The 21023-nt window shown below is 43.1% G+C and overlaps 1 protein-coding gene, 1 long non-coding RNA gene and 1 other non-coding gene across 5 annotated transcripts in view; 2 read left to right on the top strand and 1 right to left on the bottom strand.

The window, feature by feature from the left end:
- Positions 1 to 908: 908 nt before the first annotated feature.
- Positions 909 to 2637, top strand: LOC144988347 (uncharacterized). Its single transcript, XR_013652218.1, has 3 exons — positions 909 to 1292; positions 1432 to 1643; positions 1917 to 2637. It is a non-coding gene; the product is annotated as an uncharacterized LOC144988347 (long non-coding RNA).
- Positions 2509 to 2580, top strand: trnag-ucc (transfer RNA glycine (anticodon UCC)). Its single transcript has one exon. It is a non-coding gene; the product is annotated as a tRNA-Gly (tRNA).
- A 7435-nt stretch (positions 2638 to 10072) lies between the features above and the next one.
- The window catches only part of jcada (junctional cadherin 5 associated a), a 25422-nt gene continuing 14471 nt past the window's right edge, over positions 10073 to 21023 (bottom strand). For 2 of the 3 annotated variants that reach the window (XM_004080907.5, XM_078938664.1), the window contains exons 3-5: positions 18349 to 19287; positions 14556 to 18043; positions 10073 to 12589 (exon numbers count right to left, since the gene is read on the bottom strand). In XM_004080907.5, the coding sequence (XP_004080955.1) occupies positions 12555 to 12589; positions 14556 to 18043; positions 18349 to 19287 (4462 nt within the window). In that variant the 3' untranslated portion in view covers positions 10073 to 12554. The remainder of the gene's footprint in view (positions 12590 to 14555; positions 18044 to 18348; positions 19288 to 21023) is intronic. The other variant, XM_078938665.1, reaches the window with a different exon arrangement.

The following is a 21023-nucleotide window of genomic DNA, read 5'->3' as shown; positions in this document are numbered from 1 at the left end:
GTAAGTGTTCGGAGTTGAAGCTCACTGCTGAGGCTGAATTTTTAAACCAAGATCACCATCTGCTGGAAAAAGCTGGAACAAACCTAGTACAGCACTCCCCAAAGCTGTTATAGCCCTTGTGCTATCTTGCGGGGGTCAAGATGACCCCACTACCAACGCTAACATGCCTTGGAGGCACGTTAACATTGGAGGCACGTGCGCTGAACCTTTTTTCTGCAATAATTTGTGATCTTCACTGGTATCCATGGATTACATGAAATCCTCTCCACCTTTATCCACATTTGTCACCGTAGGAATAACAGCTCAATGTGAGGGTGGGGTCATCTGCACCCCAACAAGATAGCACAAGGGTTTAAAAAACATCAATAAGTTTCGGATCAAACACCACCTTCTTTTTTTACAAGTAAAAGTTTAAATTACAATTCCACGAATGACCAGTTGAAGCTTGTTCCATGAGGGAGCGACTTCCTTCAGACCTGCATGAAGAAAACCTTCATCTACTTGCAAAAAGAAATGTTTTGTGACAGATACTTTTTGAATTTCTTGTCCTAATAGTCATATGTGTGTTAGGTAGGAGTTGATTTTAAAAAACATGGATCTTTTTTAAAATTTTATTAGAGCTCAAATCTGTCCATTATTGATAACATTTTTGTTTAGTTTTTGATTGGCAGTATTTGATCAAGAAAATATATATTTGGTCCTTTTATTTTACTTTGGAAAATAACATTAGTTTAGTTTAGTTAAACTTTTCCATTGAAAAAAAAACAAAGCAAAATAAAGTAGTATGAATGTTTTTTATGTATTTATTTTGTTTTGCAAACGTGACAAAGGTCCAGGAGTGCTTTAATTATAAGGATGTATCATGATACTGTTTAATAAGAGATTTGCTTTTCTTCTTGTACAGCCTCCAAAAAAGATCTGCCAGCAACCTGTCAACAGTTGGACTCTTCCTGTGACATAAGATTAGTTCTTTTCTAAAGCATAAATGTCATTTTTCTTTCAATTTGATTCATTAAGACAGTTGTTCTTATTTTCCAGAGTTCTGTCGGCCCTGACAACGTGGAGGGTTATGAGGCCGTGCAGGAGCTGGCTAATTTCTTGGTTGGCTTCCGGCACAATAATGTTGTGGTCACTAAAAAAGAGTCAAACCAGATACTTTCCCTGTGGCAATCATTTGGGGATTATGATGAACAAAAAACGGTTTACTTCCAATGTCACAAAGCCCACCTGAAGCAGGGTAGATTTAGGGCCACCAAAAAAGTTGGAGCCCCCGGTGTTGAAAGCACAAAAAGGTGAGTAGGCAAAAAACACACAAGAGCTGAGCCACCAAAAGAAATGACACAGAACCGAATGTTTGGCTTTAAAATAATGCTTTTAATCATATATCCTTGATTTTTGTGTCCTTGTTTTTCCCCCTCTTTTTTCATTCAGGTGTTATATCGGGGCTCCCAGTCCTGCACAGTGGCCAGACTGCGACCGAGTGGTGGAGGCCATATTTGTGAGACTCTGTGCCTTGTACCCAAACGCCGTCCAATGCAATTCTCGGTTCACTTTGGTGGTGCGGATCTACGCCACCATTTGAAACGATTTGCATCGTCTCAAATGCAAGAATAATGAGGGAGACCACCATCCAGCTCCCAGAAGTAAATGCTGATTATATTTAGAATCATCTTATTAAATGACATTTTCAGTCTTTATGAATACATTTTCCATAGCATCAAACAGAAAAGATAAGAAGCTGTATCCTCTAGAATGCGTAGAGGAAAATCAAAACAGTTTAGTAAAAAAATAGGATCAAACAATAGGAAGGCAAAGCATTTTCATTAGTCTTGCATCTTATGAACACAGAGGCAGCTGGGGCTGTTACCCTATTTTGATTCTATTGTTGAACCTTTTTGTTTTGCATGTCTTCACAGGTACAGCAGGCGGTGCCAGGCACAAGAACAAATCATTTTAAACCAGGGCATCCCACAACCTGCTGCTTCCATGGCAGCAACAGAAACATTTCCAGATCCACTACAGAAAGGACCACATCTACAGATGGGAACTTCAGCTGAGCCGCACATTTTTGTGCGCTCTCCCAACAATGCTGGGGAGGCGAAACTCAAATTGAAGCCACAGCTACAGGCACTCGCACCCCACAAGCTGGGCTGGCCTGTTTCATTGAGCTCTACAGCCCTCATCGTGCCATCAGGGTCCACTTCACAGGTTTTGGTTCTTCCCGTTGTAACCCTTATGCTATCTTAGGCACTTTAATGTTGGGAATTGTGTCGACTAGACCCACTAGACAGTGTGAGGAACTTTTTTTCTTCAATGATTTGTGATCTTCACTGGTGTCCTTGGGGCGAAATGTCTTAACTTCCATGTAGTTCATATTTCCAAAATCTCATGTGCTTGAAGTCAAATAACTTGGCATAAAAGGTTAGCCACGAATGCCACGAGGCCAAAAACACTCCTTGAACGTATGAAGAAAGTTTAGTATGTCTGGTGGACAATGATCACTGTGGAGCGTTGGTGGTATAGTGGTTAGCATAGCTGCCTTCCAAGCAGTTGACCCGGGTTCGATTCCCGGCCAACGCATAATGCTTTTGTATTGTAAATTTGTCCAACCTTTCAGAAATAAATAATTTATTACAACTCTGCACCGCTAGACTGCATTTTTTACTAAAAGATAATCTCAATGATGCTTTCTAAGTATCGACTAGCAAGATAGTATAGTAAAAATAAAAAAAAAGATGTCCATCTGCAAAATAACAAATCAAGTCACAAAACAAAATACTACAAAAGGTCATATATAAAACTCGAAATATTTGTGTTGCTGTTGTACAGAAGACATTTTTAAAACCGATTTCTGCTGGACTCTGCGGACATTTAGCTCTCTTACCTCCGATGGATCTTTATGTAAAGAAATTATGCATTACCGACCTTTTCCAGCAGAGGGAGACGTTTCTCCGTAAATGGACCCACAACTTGGATGCGCAAACGTCATTTCATTGCCTCAAATCAAACACTGAAGCACTGTCAACGTGATGAGAGTCAGTGCACAAATTTATGCAGATCTGAAAATACACTAACATCAATTTACTTTGTACAGCATAGTTTCAGCTGAAAGTTAAATAAATACGATGAAAACAAAAGAGTAATGACCCAAGTCCTGCATTGAACTTTTGAAATGACAGTCTTAATCAAGATCAGAGTTTGTTCACATAAAAGAAACTGTTTTCTTTTAGTTACATAGAAGGAAAACAAGACACAAATACACACAAATTTGACTGTTTGGATGTTTCCTAAAAGTGTTCTTTATGTTTTCAGCATCAACAAAATGCACCCGAGCAAATCAATCATTGCACAAAGCCCTGCATAACAATGGAGTGAAGGCAGCCCATATAATCTGGTACAGTACTTCCACTTTAAGGACTTTGTAAGAAATGTGTAGGCAGCAAGTCTTTGATGTCAATACACAGTTCAAATCAAAGCTCCACCTACACATGCCAGAGTAAGTTCAAAGCTGTGATTCAGATTTGTGATGTTCCTGCTGGGATGCAGCCAAAACGAGGAGAAATGCTGTCGTCTGTCTCCATGAGTACTTTATTATTCACATCCACGTAAGTAGACATGAACCAGACAAAAAAAATGCAGCTTTGATGACAATTTAGTGATGACTCTTTAACTGATTCGTTTTTTTAATCCAATATACATGTTGAACTTCTGTTTGTTCAATGGACAGACTGACAGATGAGGTCAAACAGGAATCACTGTGGACGTAATGACGTTTGTAGATGACATCTGTAGTGAGAGCAGGTGGAGGAACATCTAGAGAGGTGGACGTTTCCTCTGGAAAGGAGAAGAGTGGAGACAAAGTGTGAAAATAAGAAAAACTCAAGTGGAGTGATGAGGTTACAGGGAGAAGAGGTGAAGAAGGTGGAGGATCAACATTACAGAGGAGTTGAGGAGGTGCAACCAGGTTGAAACGGGTGGAGGACGGTTTCAGGTGAAATGTGCGACAAAAGATTGTCAGCAAGATTGAAAGGTGAGTTGTGGGAAGAGCAGCACAGTGGCCCTGAAGTGCAAATCACACCAACAAATCAAAGTGTAAAAAGAATAAACAAATAAGAAAAAAACAACGTACATTTTAGAAATTAAAGCAAAATTCCCAAGCCGAGCTTTTCTGTATAAAATGTATCTTATTTAATTATCACCAAAGATGTTAATAATCACATACTTTTTCACAAGATTCACACTGAAATTGTTTTTCGTTGCCTTCAAAACACGTTAATTGGTTACTCTAAATTGCCCCTAGGTGTGAATGCAAGTGTGCATGGGTGTGTGATTTGTGTGGCCCTGCGACAGACTGGCGACCTGTCCAGGATGTCCCCTGCCTTTCCCCACGAGTGACCAGGATAGGCTCCAGCAGCCCTTTGACCCCAACAGGGACAAAACAGGTTTAGAGAATGATTGAATGAGTAAATGGCCAAGTAGATGTTTATTGTTGGCTGATGCAACACAGACATCATATACCGGTGTGCTCGGGGCAACAGATGCATTTAAGAACTGGACAATCTTTAGATTGTCCAAAAAATACCTAAAAAATGTAATTTCGTGCTTTTTCCAGTTTTATTTTTTTTTATAAAGAGTACAAATAGCCCTTTGCCCATAAAAAAAGATTTAAAAAAGGGCAAAAAAACGTAGAAGGGGTTTTCGACAGTCGTGTGAAAAACAAAACCACTTCTGTTCACCCTGATGTTTCAAATTAATATTTTTTAACTTCATCATAATCCCATAAAAATCTTTTTTTCAGTTAAAATGCTACAACCAGCAATTTAGTTTTTAAAACGCGACATTACAGTTTGCTTTCCTACAGAATACCATTATGATGTTGAGAACTCTACCCAGGCTCAGATCATCTTTTAGAGTATTCTTCAAGAATGCAGGTATGCTTCTCCTTTTTATAGCAACATTTTCTGATTGGATACAGTCCAAAATAATTAAATATATGACATCTGGCTTCTACGGAGCCCGTGACCTAACATGGGTTAAAAAAAAAAAAAAGGAATTCGTTCCCTCGCCCCGTATTGATGTTTCCATTGAATATAGCGAGTTGATTGCTACGCCAGGTGCCAACCAGGTGACCGGCTGGACGTAGACAGACAGCCGCTGTCACCCGGAGCGGCATAGCGATCTCCAGCGGTGGAGCTTGTCATGCCGGCACCCGGGCAGCTCACTGACTGGCAGACAGAACGCTGCTGCGGGATGAGCAGGCAGCAAGCTCGGGCCTCCTTATGATATTTTTCCTTTTTTCAATCAGACAATAATAAAGAGATCCCCCAGTTTGATTGTTGTTTTTATTTTTACCCTCTGAAACAGAGAGAAAAGGAAGTAGCGGTGGAGAGCGGCTTAACTGCAGCGGGAGTGAGGCTCACTATTGACTGTGAATGAACCCAGACATGGAGACGTGATTACCAATGCTTCTGTAGAGCTTTTTAAAAGCAATAAATCTGATCTCTAAACATCCTGCGTGTCTTCCATGCATTGTAATGAGATACACACAGACAGAAATGGAAAAGTATCTGCTGTAAATCCAAGTATTGCTCACATTTGTGTTTTTGAATAACTTATTGTGTGAGTTGATTTGTGTTTATAAATGATTTAATGGAAACAGTGTAATTACACATTTTGCAAAGTGAAACTTGGCAAATCTAACAAAGTAAATGAAAAGAATCGCTTCATTTTCTACAAAATCAGGGCTAGCCAGAAAAAAGACTACCCGACAAGTAAGTATGGTTCATGCGGGGGAAAAAAGTCAGCTTTGAGTATTTTCTTTATTGGTTGAAGCATTCAACCCTTTGTTTTCCTGTTTCTCTTTCTTTGGTATAGTATCTTCCGCCATTTTTCGCTGCTTAACTCCTACAATTTTTCAGCTTTTTTAACCATTCAAATTTTTAACTATTCAGCACTGGATGGGCTTCCCATCTACGCCTGGGGCTGGGATCGGCCCTTCCCTGGCTCTGGGGCGGGACGGGACAACCCTCTTGGGGCCCCCGGTCGCTCTGGGTGTCCTCCGCTTCGGCTGCGGGGTCTGGGGGGGGGTGGGGTGGGGGGTCTTGTCGGCCCTGACCTGTGGGGGGGCATTCTGGGGGAGGGGGGGGGGGGGGGTCCACTATTGGTACGGGGCAGGGGGGGTTGACGGGTCGGGGTCTCCGCTGAGGCCATCGGCGGTTTCCTCGGCCGGTTGGCTGCCTCGGTCCCGTCGAGGCCTGACCAGAGCTCTTCTAGGGCCGGCGTTTGGGGGTGGGGGCCTGGGCTTGCTCCGGGGGGGGCCGGCGCTTTCTGGCTCCTCTCTCTCTGTGTGGGGGGGGTGGTGCTGGGCCTGGGGTGTCGGCGCCTCCAGGGGTGGGGCCCCTGGGCTGGGTGGGCCTGGCCCCCTTGCTGGGGGAGGGGCGGGGGACAGCTGTTTGACCACCGGGGGACAGTTTATCAGCTGTCCCCAACTTACCCCCTTCCTCATATAACTTCATAATAGGGTGAGGGGGTGGGGGGCTTAGCCTGCGATGAGCCTTGGGGGGGGGTTTACTAGGCAGTGGCCCCCCTCCTATGGTTGCCGTATGGAGTGGGCCCCCCCTCTTTCGGTTTTATTTGCACCTTAGACATGTAGGGCCCTTGGTAGGGGGGGTGCTTGGACATCACTGCCAGCAAGCAGCGGATGTCCTCCTAGCACCCTACCCGCCAATTTTAACCGCACCTTAGACATTTAGGGCCCCTTGGTGGGGAGGGTGAGGGGACGTCACTGTGAGTAATCAGGAGATGTCCCCTTAGTGCCCTACCCGCCAATTTTAACTGCACCCCCCTTAGTACACACACCCCTCCCCCCTCAATATATACATCCCAACATAAACACACACACATGCACACACACACCATCTCAAACACACATACACGCACACACAATTTGCAAGGAAGGTGGGACCTGGGTCCGTCTGTCCCCTGCCTCTTCCCTGGTGGGGGGTGCGGGCCCCCCTTTGCAACGGCGGCCGTGTCCCCGGGGTGCCGGCTTCCTGGGCCCGGCGGTGCTCTCTCCGCGCGGTGGGGGAGTTCACATTACATCTGAGCCGGGGGTGTCTGGTCCCTGGGGGGTGGGTTCTGGTCCTTGCTCCTGAGTGCTGGGCCCCGCCAAATTTCCAACTGTGGCCGAGCCTGGTCGGGCCATATTTATAACACCCCTTGTGGGCCCTCTTTTTTTTCCCCGGGGTTCCCGCGAGGCGGGGGCGGCGGGCCCCCTGCCTCGCTCCTCCCTGGACCAACCGTGGGCCGGGCGGATGGTTGCCTGGAGTGCGGAGCGGGTCTCCCTTGGGGGGTCCTGGCTCGTACCTGGGGTTGGGGCGGGGGGATGCCCGGAACTCCTGGGTGGTGGTGGGGTGCTCGTTTGGGGCTGTGGGCGTCCTTCTCCGGTGGGGCTCTGCGTTGGGTTCTCCCGGCGCGGCGGGGGGGCTGCTCTCCTGGTTGGGCTGGGGCGGCGCTCTCTTTCCCTCCGTGCTTCCCTGGCCTCTGGCTCTGGGGGCCTTGCGGCGGCCCTGCTGGCCCTGGCCTGGGTGGCGGGCTTGGTCGCCCGGGCGGCGGTTGTTCCCTGCCGGTTCCCGTGTGGCGTTGGGGGGATTCCGGCTGCCGCTGCTGCTGCGGTGGGGGTCTTGGGGTGGGGATGGCTGGGCACTCTCCCTCCTTCTTTTCACGTTCCACCATCCATTTTAGAAGAACATAAAACCTCACCTGAGCACTGGTGTTAGCTCACCTTTGCACTAATAGCTTGCATGACTGAATGACTGAAATATTTCACACTAGTTGGTTATCAGGCATAAGTATGCGTGTGAACACTATCTGTTTTGTGTACATGTCGACAGGTGGACATTTTTGCAGCTAGCAGGTGTGTTTATAACATTTGAGTGTGTGTGTGGACAGGCCCCGCCCTTTTTGTACTGCATTTGAACCTTACCATAATGATTAACAACCAGTAAACTTGTTGCTGTATGCTGCTTCATGGTCTTATCCCCCTTCCCCTCCTATTATCACCCCCTACCCCCCCCTCTCTCTAGCGTCCCTCTCTCTTCTTCCCCTCTTTCCTTTTCCGTCCGGTCCAACACCAAAGATTTTCAGACATGATTGAAATTAATAAAGTTTGGCCTCAATTACAAAAGGGGTTTATTCAGACATACCTTTGGTTTGTCAGAAGATTAATAACCCCTCTTGTTAAAGCAAAATATGTCCAACACAAGAGGCCCTCAGCTCTCGTCTGTCTGCCCAGCTGTTGGACAGGACAAGTTAAAAAAAAAAAAAAAAAAAAAAATTTAACTATTCAACTATTAAAACGTTCAGCTCTTTCAGCTTATTCCTGCTATGACTTTTGGTCCTTGAACTTTTTGAGATATTTCAGGATTTCCAGTATTTTTGGCTCCATTAAAATACATGGGGAATCCTTGCGCTTAACTCCTACAATTTTCACCTATTTCAACCATTCTACTATTAAAACTTTTAGCTCTTTTAGCTTGTTCCTGCTATGACTTTTGGTCCTTGAACTTTTCTAGAAATTCCCGGATTTTTCAGGATTTATGCCTCCATTGAAATACATGGGGAATCCTTGAAAACTTTGCTTCTTTAAACCAATAAAACTTCAACATACTTTTAGCTAGAGACACCATTCAAACGTTAAAATGATCACAAGGCTTTGAACTACAAAATAAGTTTTGAAATCATTATGGGATGGTGACGGTTTGGCAGCCATTTTGTGTTCTACAATTTTTCAACAGTTCAGCCATTTCTTCAGCAAATTCAGCTTTCATTCAGCAAGACAGCATTCAACCCTGCATTTTCTTCTGGAAATGCAGCTCCTTCTAGTTTTAAATACTTATTTGTTCAAACGAGTTTATATTTTGAGGGAACAATTTAATCATTCCGTCGTAACAAATTACTATTTCGTGGGAACGAAATACTTTTTCGGGGTAACAAAATCCTAATTTGTGGTAAGGATGTAATTATTTTCTTACCCATGTCAGGTCACGGGCTCCGTAGGCCTCTGCCCTGTCAAGTTCATTTATTCTTATAGAGATGCAAAAGGTTCATTTTCTGTCCATCGGAGTTCCGAGTTCCTAGCATGTGTCTGTTAGCAGCCGGACACACGGAAAGCACTGACGTCATCGCCCCACCTCCCCGCTGGAAATGCTAAGTCACATTGAATTATGCGACAATGTTCGCAGGGTGGATGTTAAAATGAAAATGCATTCCCTCTTTGCATTTTTGTTTTAATTATGACATAGAATAAGTAGAAATGAAAACGCATTTTGAAGTATTGATTTTTCATTTTAATTTTGAGTCATTTGATGCAGTTACATTTTGAAAATGAAATAGCATTTCTGTTCATCCATTTAAATGGTCAAATTAGACATTTTTAAGTGAATCTACACATTTACAAGAGAACTTTTTGAAAATGAAATGTCAAATACCATTTTCTTTATCATTTTAATTAAGTGACAGAAGTAGAAAATGAAAAAGCATTTTGGTGGATTGCTTTTTCATGTTAATTTTGAGTCAAAAAATGCAGCTTCATTTCGAAAATGAAAAAGTATTTCTGGTTTTGACTTTTATTTTTAATTATGCTACAGAATCGCTTCCATACACAGAAAGAATCCACAACACAACCTGCAAACAGTCTCCCCCCACACCGTAGGGGGCCTGCACCCTGCCCTTCAATGTGTCTGCTCCTCTAAACTGAAGTGGGGCCTCTTACATGTATGGCATCCATGATCTGCTGATAATTATTCTGAACCACTTCTATGGGTTATATATTCTTCAAATTCTAGGGGTTACATATCGATATTCAATTACAAAAAATAATAATTCTGAAACTAACTTGGCTAGCTTCCCTTAGTCAACTTCCTTCTATGAGTTTGTGTCGCTCTAGCTGCTTTCGAAGCCCCTTAAGTGCAGCGTACAGTGACCGGATGAATAATGGAGAAAGAGCTCTCAGACGTGCAGCGGGCTTTCCTGCATAACTTACAATGTTAATGCACAGAACATCAGAGGCAGCTTCATGCAAAGGATTTTATTTATGAACTGTCTGCAGCACTGAACAACAGCACATCCTTGTCTCTATTTGGGATCTTTTAGAATGATCACAGCAAATAAAGACAAACACTGCGCCTTCAAAAAACACCTCCCTTTTTCACAATATTTCTAAAAAATATACTTACTCCTTTTTATTTATTTTTAAATATGCAGCTTAACTTCTGAAAATAAAATATACATTGTATGAAATATAACTGTTGTTTATTGGATAGACTATACATATATAGTACCAAATGCAAGTATATGCAAATACACTTTTTCCGTGACTTCTTACGCATTACATGCACAGAAAAGGCGAGAAGACAAAACATTAAAAAAAAAAAAAAAGATGCAGCGTTTAGAAAAAAACCTGTACATACCTCTGTATGAAAATAGAAAATATCAAAGCAAGATGTGCACCAATAGATCTACAAAAAAGACCAACAAGAATGACCAGATAACACATTACCTGGAGCACAGAGGTACGGGGCTGGAGACAGGACGCACACTAAACTCTGCAGCTTCACCACACACTTGACAGACACTGACATGGTTTTTAATTTTCTGTTAACACCCAGTGAAAGTTGATGTCCAATGCATAGAATAAAAGTTTGTTTTGGTTCGTTGGTCAATTTCATCTCTATTGCTACCCCGTTCGTCACCTCTATCGAACGTGCTCAGACAAAGTTCTGTACAGCGACATTACTAAGGATCTTAAGCTTATTCATGTTAATATTATTGCCTACACAAACATGATTTTCATTTCAGTGAAATGGAAGTCCAGTTGCAACGGAGACCCTACGACAGCGGACAGCTCGGGACAGCTACATCTACGCCGCTTCCTACCAGAAGCGCATGTGAGACACGAAGCGAAGGATGGAAAAGGTCAGACAGCGTGGGGATTCACTGTGAACATTTCCTTAAGGAGGATCTCATCCCAACGTGAAGACGTAGGCCATGTCCGAATACTCTCCCGACTCCCTACCTACGAAGAAAACTATATAGTGCGGGATTATCTAGTGCCCTGGATTCAGACACCCTAATCACTACTTCTTTTTTTAAACGGCAAACATGACGTTGCTGATTTCCTGAAGTACAAAGACTATGAATTTACTGTGCTGAAGATAAAAACTTTTTTAGATGAAAAATAGTTTAATCGGTTGCATTGTGGCCTATATTTGCCAATCTAGTGACCATCAGTGGTCACCAGTTTTTCGCAGAGACTTCGGGGAACTTTTACTTGATTTTGAACTTGTAGGCTATGTCCGAATTCCCTCCCTATCCTTTGCTACTAAAAACTATATAGTTTGGGATTATCTAGTGCCCTGGATTTTAAAAAGCAATGTAGACACGATGCTCACTATTATTTTTTAACGTCACCGATTTCACAAAATAAAAGCCTGATAAACATTCTACGAAAACTATTTATGAATGGTTTATAAAAAAAAACATTATTTTCACAAAAATTGTTCAAAAGCAATGCGTTGTGGTCAATATTCCTTTTGTGCATCGATGCACACTGGTTTTTCGCAGGGACTTCTGGGAAGATTCAAGGACACTGGATTTTGGAATTGTAGATTCAGACTGCCCTACACAATGGCGAATATCCTATGTAGTGCACTAAGTATTGAGTAGTGAAGGAATTCGGACACAACCACAATCAGGTGTTTTGCAAACGACACAGAGCCAGTAATCTCAGCAGTACAAAAATACGACACGTGCACCAAAACATCTCAAATGAATGGTTAGCTCCACTGAAAGCGGGTCGCAGACGCTCGTCTGGGACGGCTATATTGCTCTGGAGTGAAACTATTCAAAGACCACAGTGTTTTCTTTGCAATCTAAACTCTCTGAGTACATTCTCTATCACACGAGTAGAAGAATAAAGAGCAGGGGGCGGGGTTTCATTATTGATCACACACCCAAATGTTACACTTCTGAAAACCAAAGGTTTTAAACAAATATAAGAAAATATACATTTCAGTTTGATACTATTTTTATAGATTTAACAAAATGTCATTAGTTTCTCGTATTTACATTTGGTTAATACTGATTGTAATGCAATACATCTCTCTTGTGGTTTCTTCTGGTACATTTTTCTTGTTTGTTGGTGGAGCAGAAGCACTTTTACATTCATGATTCCACACAGACGCTTGGCGAGGAGCCCATGTGCAGGTGGAAAAATGACATGCCTTTTTCGATTTCTCATTTCCCAAAAGTAATGCCTGAAAAAGGAGGAAGTCCAAAATGCTTATGGAGAAAAAAAACTGGTTCAGAAACAGGAAGAAGCTCCTGCAGCACCAGCACAGTCACTTCTGTGGGAAGTTCATAGGTGGATCCAGAGGGGTTCCGACAGCGTCACGAGGTGAGATGAAGGTCTTCTTGGTGGATTAAAACAGAGGAAAAAAAAGTTGGTAACTTGACAAAAGACAGATTTCCACAGTGGTGAAGGCAGCTGTCAGGAGTTACACCCTCTCCACTCGACTGGGGTCATACGAGTCTGAAGAGAAGGATGGAGAAAACAAGGCGTGAGTCCATTTTCTTAAAGAGCACTTCTTTGAAAGACGTTTATCAGGATTAACCCTATTAAGTCCACTACATCAAAGAATTGACAGAAAATTGACATATTTTTAGAATTACAATGTTTTTCTAAACCATTTATGAAATCTACAAAAATTTTACAGTATCACTTTTTATGAGATATACTGTAGATAGTATCAGTGATTCATGATTTGTTTAACCTTTTTCTCACAAAAAAATATTGACAGCTATATCCAATGGGTTTTTAAGGGAAGTTTGGATCATAATAATGAGATAGGGTCTCAGAAATGCATGCATCAAATATGAAATAAATAGTTAAATGGGGCTCAAAATAAAGTTCAAGTTTCTGCTCGTTTTGAATAAATCTTGTCTGTTTTCTTGTTTTTAGAAACAAAAACTAACTTTTTTCCCATTGCAGACACAATAAGGCATTCTGAACTGCCTTTGTGTGGAGCTGCCTTCCTATATTTCTGTCAGCTCAGATGCTGATTTTTTCAGAGTGACTGAAAAAACAGTGAATGTCAATAAATGACATTAAGTTATTTAAAAATCCATCCTGCAGTTTCTTAAGAACCCCTGATCAGACTGTTGATTGCATATGGGATCTCTATAGATGTCCTGTTGCTGTAGTTTTGAACTGCATTGCACGCCTTTGTTGTTTTTCTTGATTTCAAGCAGATTCATTCTGAGCCTCTTTAAAACACACTCACAATCTTCGGTACACGCTTCAGTTCCTTTGTTATTTGATATAGCAAGCTGGCAACCTAATATCTCCCGACTGTGAATGGACTCTAATTTAATTTAAATGACTGAATAAAGGAAGAAATACTTTATGATAATTAAAAATCAAATCAGAATTACATTCAATTCAATTCAATTTTATTTATACAGCCCAAAATAACAACAATAGTCATCTCAATGGGCTTCATATGACGGTAATTGTACAAGAACATGAAATTAGTCATTAAATTCAATATGTAACTGCAAAACTAAACTAAGGTAAACAGACTAAGCTAAACTGGGCATCCCTGCCCTGAGACCCTCCTTGGTAAGTAAAAAATTCCTAAAAAATGGATTCCAGGAACAAACAAATCCCCTGGAGGCATAAAATAGCCACACCAGTTGTTTTTGGTAGATATAAAACAAGCTTTTAAGTCGACCCACTAGACCTCTTCACTGCACCATGTTTACTAGTGAGACAACCTTTCCAAGTTGGTTTAGAAGCAAACCAAGAACCTTATTTTAAGGTGGTAAAGGTTTGTTTTGAGTATGCCTGGGTTGGTCCTTTAATTTTTTTTTTTTAATACAGCAAACTATCCAAACAAAACTGGTTCACCAGGGACCAAAAGTGTGAAAATGCTCCGAAGGCTTCCCTAAAAAACAATATTTTAATTCTATGGATCACATTTTGATTATTTTTTTTGGCAGCACCCACATTTATACTTAACAAACGTCCATCCACTTTCTTAACCCGCTATATCCCTTTCAGGGTCTCTGGGTTGCTTGAGCCAACCCAGCTATTGTTAGGTAAAGGTGGGGTACACCTTGAACAGGCTGCTAGTCTGTTGCAGAGCACGTAATCACATTCATACCTATAGGAAATATAGAAATAACCATTAAGCTATGAAGCATGTGTTTGGACTGTGGGAGGAAACCAGTGTGGCCAGAGAAAATCCCCTCATGAACTAGACTAGAACATGCAAACTCCACAAAGAAAGGTCCCAGCAAGATTCAAACCAAGGCCTTCTCACTGTGTGAGGCAAGAGCAATAAGCAATACATCACTGCCCGCAACATACAATACTTAATAAAGACAAGTCTAAGTGAAGCTACAACCATTATTTGTCACTTTTACCACATAATGTTTCTCACTGAAGGGTTCATAAACATTTGAAACAGCTAATATTCTTGCTGCCTTGCACCCACCTGAGACAGAGAGCTTCTCCTCCTCCTCCTCTTCCTCTGCATTTGAGTGACCACAGGTCCCAGAGCTGAGGCTCACTGGCAGCGTTATTTCTCTCTTGGGGACACTGCGAGGTTTGGGAAGCAGGGGCGGTTTCTGAAGCTTGGTGCGCCGCTTTGGTTTGGGCACCGGTCTTGCTTCTGCGCTGTGAGCGTTCTCGGCTCTGCTGGCCCCCGTGGTGTTCCTTTCCTCCTTCGTGACCTCCGAAGGCTTTTCTGTATCTCTTTCCACAATTTTTAACTCCAACTCTGCTTCCTCCATTTTTAATTCATAATGTGAATTATTACTTTGCTCCCTGTTTGCTTTAAGTGCAATTTGAAAGGCCATCTCCTCCTCACTTTGTCTCTTCTCTGTAGTCTCCCTGATATTTTCTTCTTTTTTTCGTTCAGGATTTCCCAAACAGACTTGTCCATTCTCATTTTCATCCTGAAGTTCCTGCTCTTGTTTCTCCTCCTTCACCTGCTTTGCTGGCTGTTGCTCAACATTTAGTTTAATTTCTTTGCTAGCTTCACATTCTTCAATACTGACATTTGTATCTTTAGAAATAACTTCTATTACAGAGTCTGGGCCTTTAAGACTGAGGCGTCTTATTCGAGACACAGAGTCCAGCTCCTTAAAACGTGCCCTTCTTTCTGTGCTCGACAGAGCCAGAAGTGTACCATACGAACTGTTCAGCTTATCTTGGATGGATTCGATGACTTTGCTTGCTCCACTTTTCCCTTTCTTATCCCCGTGCGATGCACTGACTGCTGGCTTTTCCTCAGCGGTCACAGGCAGAGGTGGGATTTCAGGATTTTCTGTTCCTGCCCGAATCTCTATGCCCTGATGATCTCTATGTTCGCTGTTGTGCTTCTCTTTATCATCTTTGTGTTCTTTTTGATCGTCACCTGACCCTGTCACCTTGACCTGAACAGTAGTTGGAGCTTTGATTAACAAGAGCTCCTCTTTGACTTCCTCACACTCCTTCGCATTCTTTGTTTCTTCATTTGGACTTGGCCGTTTCTCTCTAGGACTGGTGTCTAAATCAACCTGGTTATCGTCAATATGTTTGTCCCCCACACCTAAAGCCCCAACAGGAACAGAAATACCCAAGATCCGTGCCGCCCTCTCCTCTATAGACTCATTTTCAGGGATGCCTTCTGCACATTTGATCTCATACAGCTTGCTTAGGTCCTCCACAGGTAACGTTTTGGCTTTCTCCTGAATCAGTAAGCTCTCTAAATGCTTATCTGTTATAGTTGAGTCATTCTTATAGGTGAGGGGTTCAGGGAGGGCATATTTTTTGTCAACCTCATTCTCAAAGGCAAAAGAAACTTCTTTTGTCTTCCTTTGTGGGAGACTTTCTGTCAGAAGTGGTTGGCAACTTTCATTCCCAGACCTAGAGATGCTTCCATTGAGACAAACTACTTTCTTGTCTGAAGTAGCTGTTTTCTCACTGTTTAACCAATCCCTAGGCTTTTCATTTGAGGTGAAATCCAAACTACAACTGGTTTTAACAAGTCCTGACCTGGTGTCCAAGGAGATTGACATTGATGGAGTTGGGGCCTCATGATCAAGTGGAAATGGGGCTGAACGTGAGCGCTGCATTGGCCGACTAGGGCTTTCTGTGTAGACGGTTAGCCCCACGTTCCTCAGAAGGGATTCTTGAGGAACTGGGATGTCTTGCCGACAATGCTGATTCAATTCATTGTTTGAGGAAACAGGAGAGAGGAGAGAATCCTCTCTGGGTTCTTGGATGACCAATGTGGAAAGCTTATTTGTTGGGTATATGTGGTTTGCTTGTGCCCTGGAGAAAGCATTATTCGTGTCCATGGATTCAAGATCAGCAGTCGAGGCAAATGACTTTGATCTCTTTTTTATACTATTAGGCTTGTCTTTGTGCAGTGGAGGAAGACTGATTGCTTCCCGGCCTGGTTCTGGGCAAGTGAAATGGGCTTCTGACTTTAAACAAGCCAGCTTTTTATGAAACCCATCTAGATCTCCAGTAGTCAGACCAATGATTGGTCTCTTGCTGATTGTTTCTTCCATTTCTTTATTTATAGTCTCTAATTCACCAATGGCATCACAGGGTCGTCGGTTTACTGGCTTCAAGAGAAACTGACCAAATACCACATGCTCTGCGCTGTCTGGAGAACCGATCTTCTGAGGGGAGGATGGCTGCTGGTCTGACTGAACACTTGCTTTGGAAGGAGATGATGGTTGCTGCGGTGAGTCCTGTTGCGTTGGCATTTGTGCTGGGCTGAGACGGGAGAAGGCGCTGTTGCTGGACGGATTAAGGTGTTTTTGGCCTGCCATGGGATAGCCGTAGGAGGCGCTGCTGTCAGACCTGACATCAAGGTCAGTAGTTGCATTTGAGGCAGACAGAGCAGGCTCCTCTCCACATGGAGGGCTCTGAGGTTCTGGGCTTTTTACCACCGTCAAAGGTGAACCCGTCTGAGTTTCCTGATTACGGTACTGGTTTCCAGGCCAGGACCTAGCATAGCATAAATCTTCATTTGCTTGGAGTGCCCATGCATCGATGATCTCTTTTCTTAAAGGAGCTCTCTTGTAGTTCCTCATTGAGGATGTGTTGCTGGTGTGAAAATGAGAATAGCAGGATTTAATAGGCATTTCGTTCACAGACTTGCTGCGAATATTTAGACTCTCTTTGAGGCCTACAGCAAAAGTGTCGGTTTTGGTCATGGTTAAGTTTGGTATTGCCTCATTGTTGTTCTGATCAGCTACTAGGTCTTTGCTGATGTTGGTTGGTGTGTGAAGAGGAACAGATACCAGACAGAATATGGTCTCACTCACTCTTCTTTTTGTGTTCCTGTAGTTCTCTGGTCCTGAATCTGGGGCAATTTTTTTCACCTGTGTAATAGTTTCTGCAAAGATCTGGTCTGATCTAGATCCCTGGCGAGGGGAAGTTCTTGGCAATGGGACCTGGAAGGCTGACGAAGTGGATGGAGTTGGAAGTTGGTTTCTGAGATGTCTGTTGTTTAAGTTTTGGTCTGGTGCTGGGAAGTTATCAACAGTCTGTTTGTGCAAATCGCTTCGCCACCTCTTATTGTCATTGTCAAAGTCGCTAGGAGATATCTGGTTAGCTTCAGCTGCCGGTTTGGCAGTGATGAAAGGCCCCAGTGGCGGGGGCAAAAAGGCACTGTCATTGGTAGCAGACTCCGACACAGTGACACTGGGAAGCTCTTTACGAATGTGGCGGATCTTATCAGCATCTGTCAAGGAATTCCCACCCAGGGCTGAAGATATGTGACGAATACGGGGATCATCAAATGGAATATACTGAACACTTCCAGTTGAATGCTCTTGGTTGGAGTAGATGGGGCAAAGCTGCTTCTGGCTGGACAAGCTTCTCTCTCGTTGTGGATGAGGCCAAGAACTGGCTGGATGTCTGATAAACCAATGAGATCCATCTGGAGCCACGTGTATCTGCTGATACATGTTTCCTCTGTACCTTCAGGCAAAAACCACAAGGAGAGACATAAAACAATAATGACATGATACATTTACCAGTTATTTGAATGTGTAACAGCAAAAACGTACAGTTTAACTTCTTTGCATGGCTTTTTTTAGCAAATATTTCCAAAGCGCAAAAACAGAAAAAGTTTGTAATATTTACTATTGCCAACAATTTTGACATAAAATACATAGCAATAAAGGTTAAATAAAAACAATTAACTGTGTTAAAATTCAAAACCAAATGAGATTATTGAAAATAAATGTTTTTGAACTACTTCCATTAAAAAAAAAGTTATTTACCTGTAATCCACACCTATTTCTCCATATCCCCGGAGCCCCCCTCCCATTATTGGAACTCTTTTGTATGATGGAGGAGGAATATATCCTGGAGGGCCAGAATCCTGTGCAAAATAGTCCAAATGGGGGTCAGTCGGTCGTGACATGGGAATGGGGGTTCTGTCTCGGGCTTGGGGAATGACTGACTCTCTACCTGACAGCACCTCACAGCTTCCCCTGATCTGCTGGTGCATCTCATAGGATGGAGGTCTGGGGGGTCGGGTGAAGCGGGGTTTTGGTGTTATAGAGAGTTGGTTGGCACTAGCAGGCCTACCGTTCTCTGCCCAGCGTGGTGCTCTGTACAGTTGGTGGTGTGCAAATGGGTGCCCATTCACCCGCTTGTAGAGTTCTTGACCTGACGAAACCACGTCGATATATTGCAAGCTCTCGGGTTGGACCATCCTGGGTAGAGACTGGGATTTAACTTTGGTCCTGGGGTGGACTACCATGCCATCCGGTGTCCTGGCATGGAGCCGGTGCTGATCCTGTGCCCAACGCTCACCCTCACTCTGAGACAGCTGGCGGCCAAATATTACAGCTGGGTTCCACTCCTCCGTCCCCAGGCTATGGCACTTCCTTTCAGCTGCCATTCTCCACTGATGAAGAGCTGCCTCCCTCTCTCTAGAGCGGGCCTGAGCCTGGGCCTGGGCCTGGGCTTGAGCCTGGGCCTGGGCTTGAGCTGCCCAGCGCTGCCTTTCCTGAGCAAACCTCTGACGGTCCTCTGTGGAGAGCTCTTGACCTCTTGCTTTTTGACCTTCTGGCCGATTGCAATCTCCCTGGACCCCTCCATAGGACTCCGTTAAGTCAGCATAGTCCAGCAACACAGTGAAGTCCTGGCCTCTCCTCCTCCAGTAGGACACATCCTTGGACAATGCCTGAGGGGCTTTGCTGCCATCAGAAAACCTTTGAGGAAACAACATAACACAAGCGTGAAAATGCTTGCACTAGAATGCATGTCGGGCATCAGCCATTCTAAAATCCCTCATGGCTTCAGTTGCAGTTTTTCTCTGCCTTTTTTATCTTGCAAATAATGTATTTTTCATTTCTTAGGTAACTCCCTTTCCTTAACAGAACATTAGTTCATACCCTAGAATTTTTTGAGGTATAGAGTTAGAGGTATTAAAGTCCAGTGAAATTTGGTTGATTGTAAACCCTGGAAAAAGATGCACTTCTAAGAAAGAAACCAAGACAGAATAATGGAAAAGTGTCGAGAAAGTTAACAGATAAAGTATCCTTTAAGCCAGGCTTATGTTTAGGCTATTATAAAGTCCTTCATTTGGAGAACTGGGCTTGATATGACCCAGTAGATTACAAAAGAAATCCTCTTCCACTAGATGGAGACAGAAGACTACAAGAAGCAATTCAGTGTATTTTTAGTATCTATGGGGCAAAATGAATTCATTACACAATGACTGAATGTGGCTTTTGGTCCTGTGATTCTTTCCTTCCTAAACAGATTAAGGAATGTCAGTTTTGATCTTTCAAATATTGTATTCTTCAGTTAATCTGAGTAAAATAGCTGTGTTTCCGTCTACAGAGTTGATGTCTGAAGGCAGACCTGATGGAAAACAACGCGCTGCAGCGAGCCCCTACATGCAGAGTAATCATTTTATACTCTTTGCATAGAGACAGACTGACATGGTAAACAAGATGCAAGCACATGGGTACTCCATCCAGAGGCTCCGGCCACTGAGCATTTCCATCAATGATCATTACTGTGTTTGTTGGAAGAGGGTATAGGGTGCCTGGCCACAACATTCTGCTGAATCTAAAGGCATTTCATGTAAGATGAGTTACCATCATTAGTCTAATTAGGTCTAAGTAGTACTGTCTAGTGGGAATGCCAAGAAAAAGGTCTACGCCTTATCCAAATGAAGTCTGCCAGCCAATGAGTTTGGACAATAGGGGCAAACAACAGACTTAAATGGCTGAACATATGTCTGCACTATTCCTTACGGAACGATCACTTAGCAGACCAAAGACACGAAAATGCAGATTGCTCGTCCTGTCGAAGACAACTATAAGAACAACAAACAAACCCACACTCACTCACAGCCACGAGCATTGTCAAGGTGACTTGATTAACGCGAGATCCTATTTTGCTGGCGCAGGCAGCTCAGACACACCAAATAACACCATGCCAACTTACTGTTTAGGGAAACATTTGATATGCCTGCCTAATGGTGTAGACAAGGGAGCATCTGTATTGACTTTGTCTCAGTTACAGCACACTAACCCCCCACCCCCCACCCCCCCACCCCCACAGTGCAGCAAACAGGCAAACTAAACAGTCCAGATATGAGACAAATGCAGACAGCCTGAAAGCCATGCAGAGTTTTGTGGCAGAATCACACTTACCCAGGAGTGTTTCAATTGCATAACTCCAAACTGGACTAAAAATAGCCTTTTCCCTATATACATATTTAAATATTCCCTATATGGCTCCTACTTTATTGATGTGATATGCATTATGTAGGTAGATATAATGCTTTTGAAGCAGTCTGAGCTCGTTAGGATGGGTTTCAGGGATTTCCTGCCCAACGGGGGAAACTGTACGTGAGACAGGTTTTGTCCAAATCTGTATTGATTACAACTCTTGGATCCTATGTGGGAGATTAAAAAAAAAGCATATATTACTC

Source organism: Oryzias latipes, chromosome 20 (assembly GCF_053564925.1).
Source record: "Oryzias latipes strain Hd-rR chromosome 20, Olatipes_Hd-rR_3.1".
Classification (NCBI taxonomy): domain Eukaryota; kingdom Metazoa; phylum Chordata; class Actinopteri; order Beloniformes; family Adrianichthyidae; genus Oryzias; species Oryzias latipes.
Note: the sequence above shows the minus strand (reverse complement) of the source record. Positions and strands in the feature narration are given on the sequence as shown.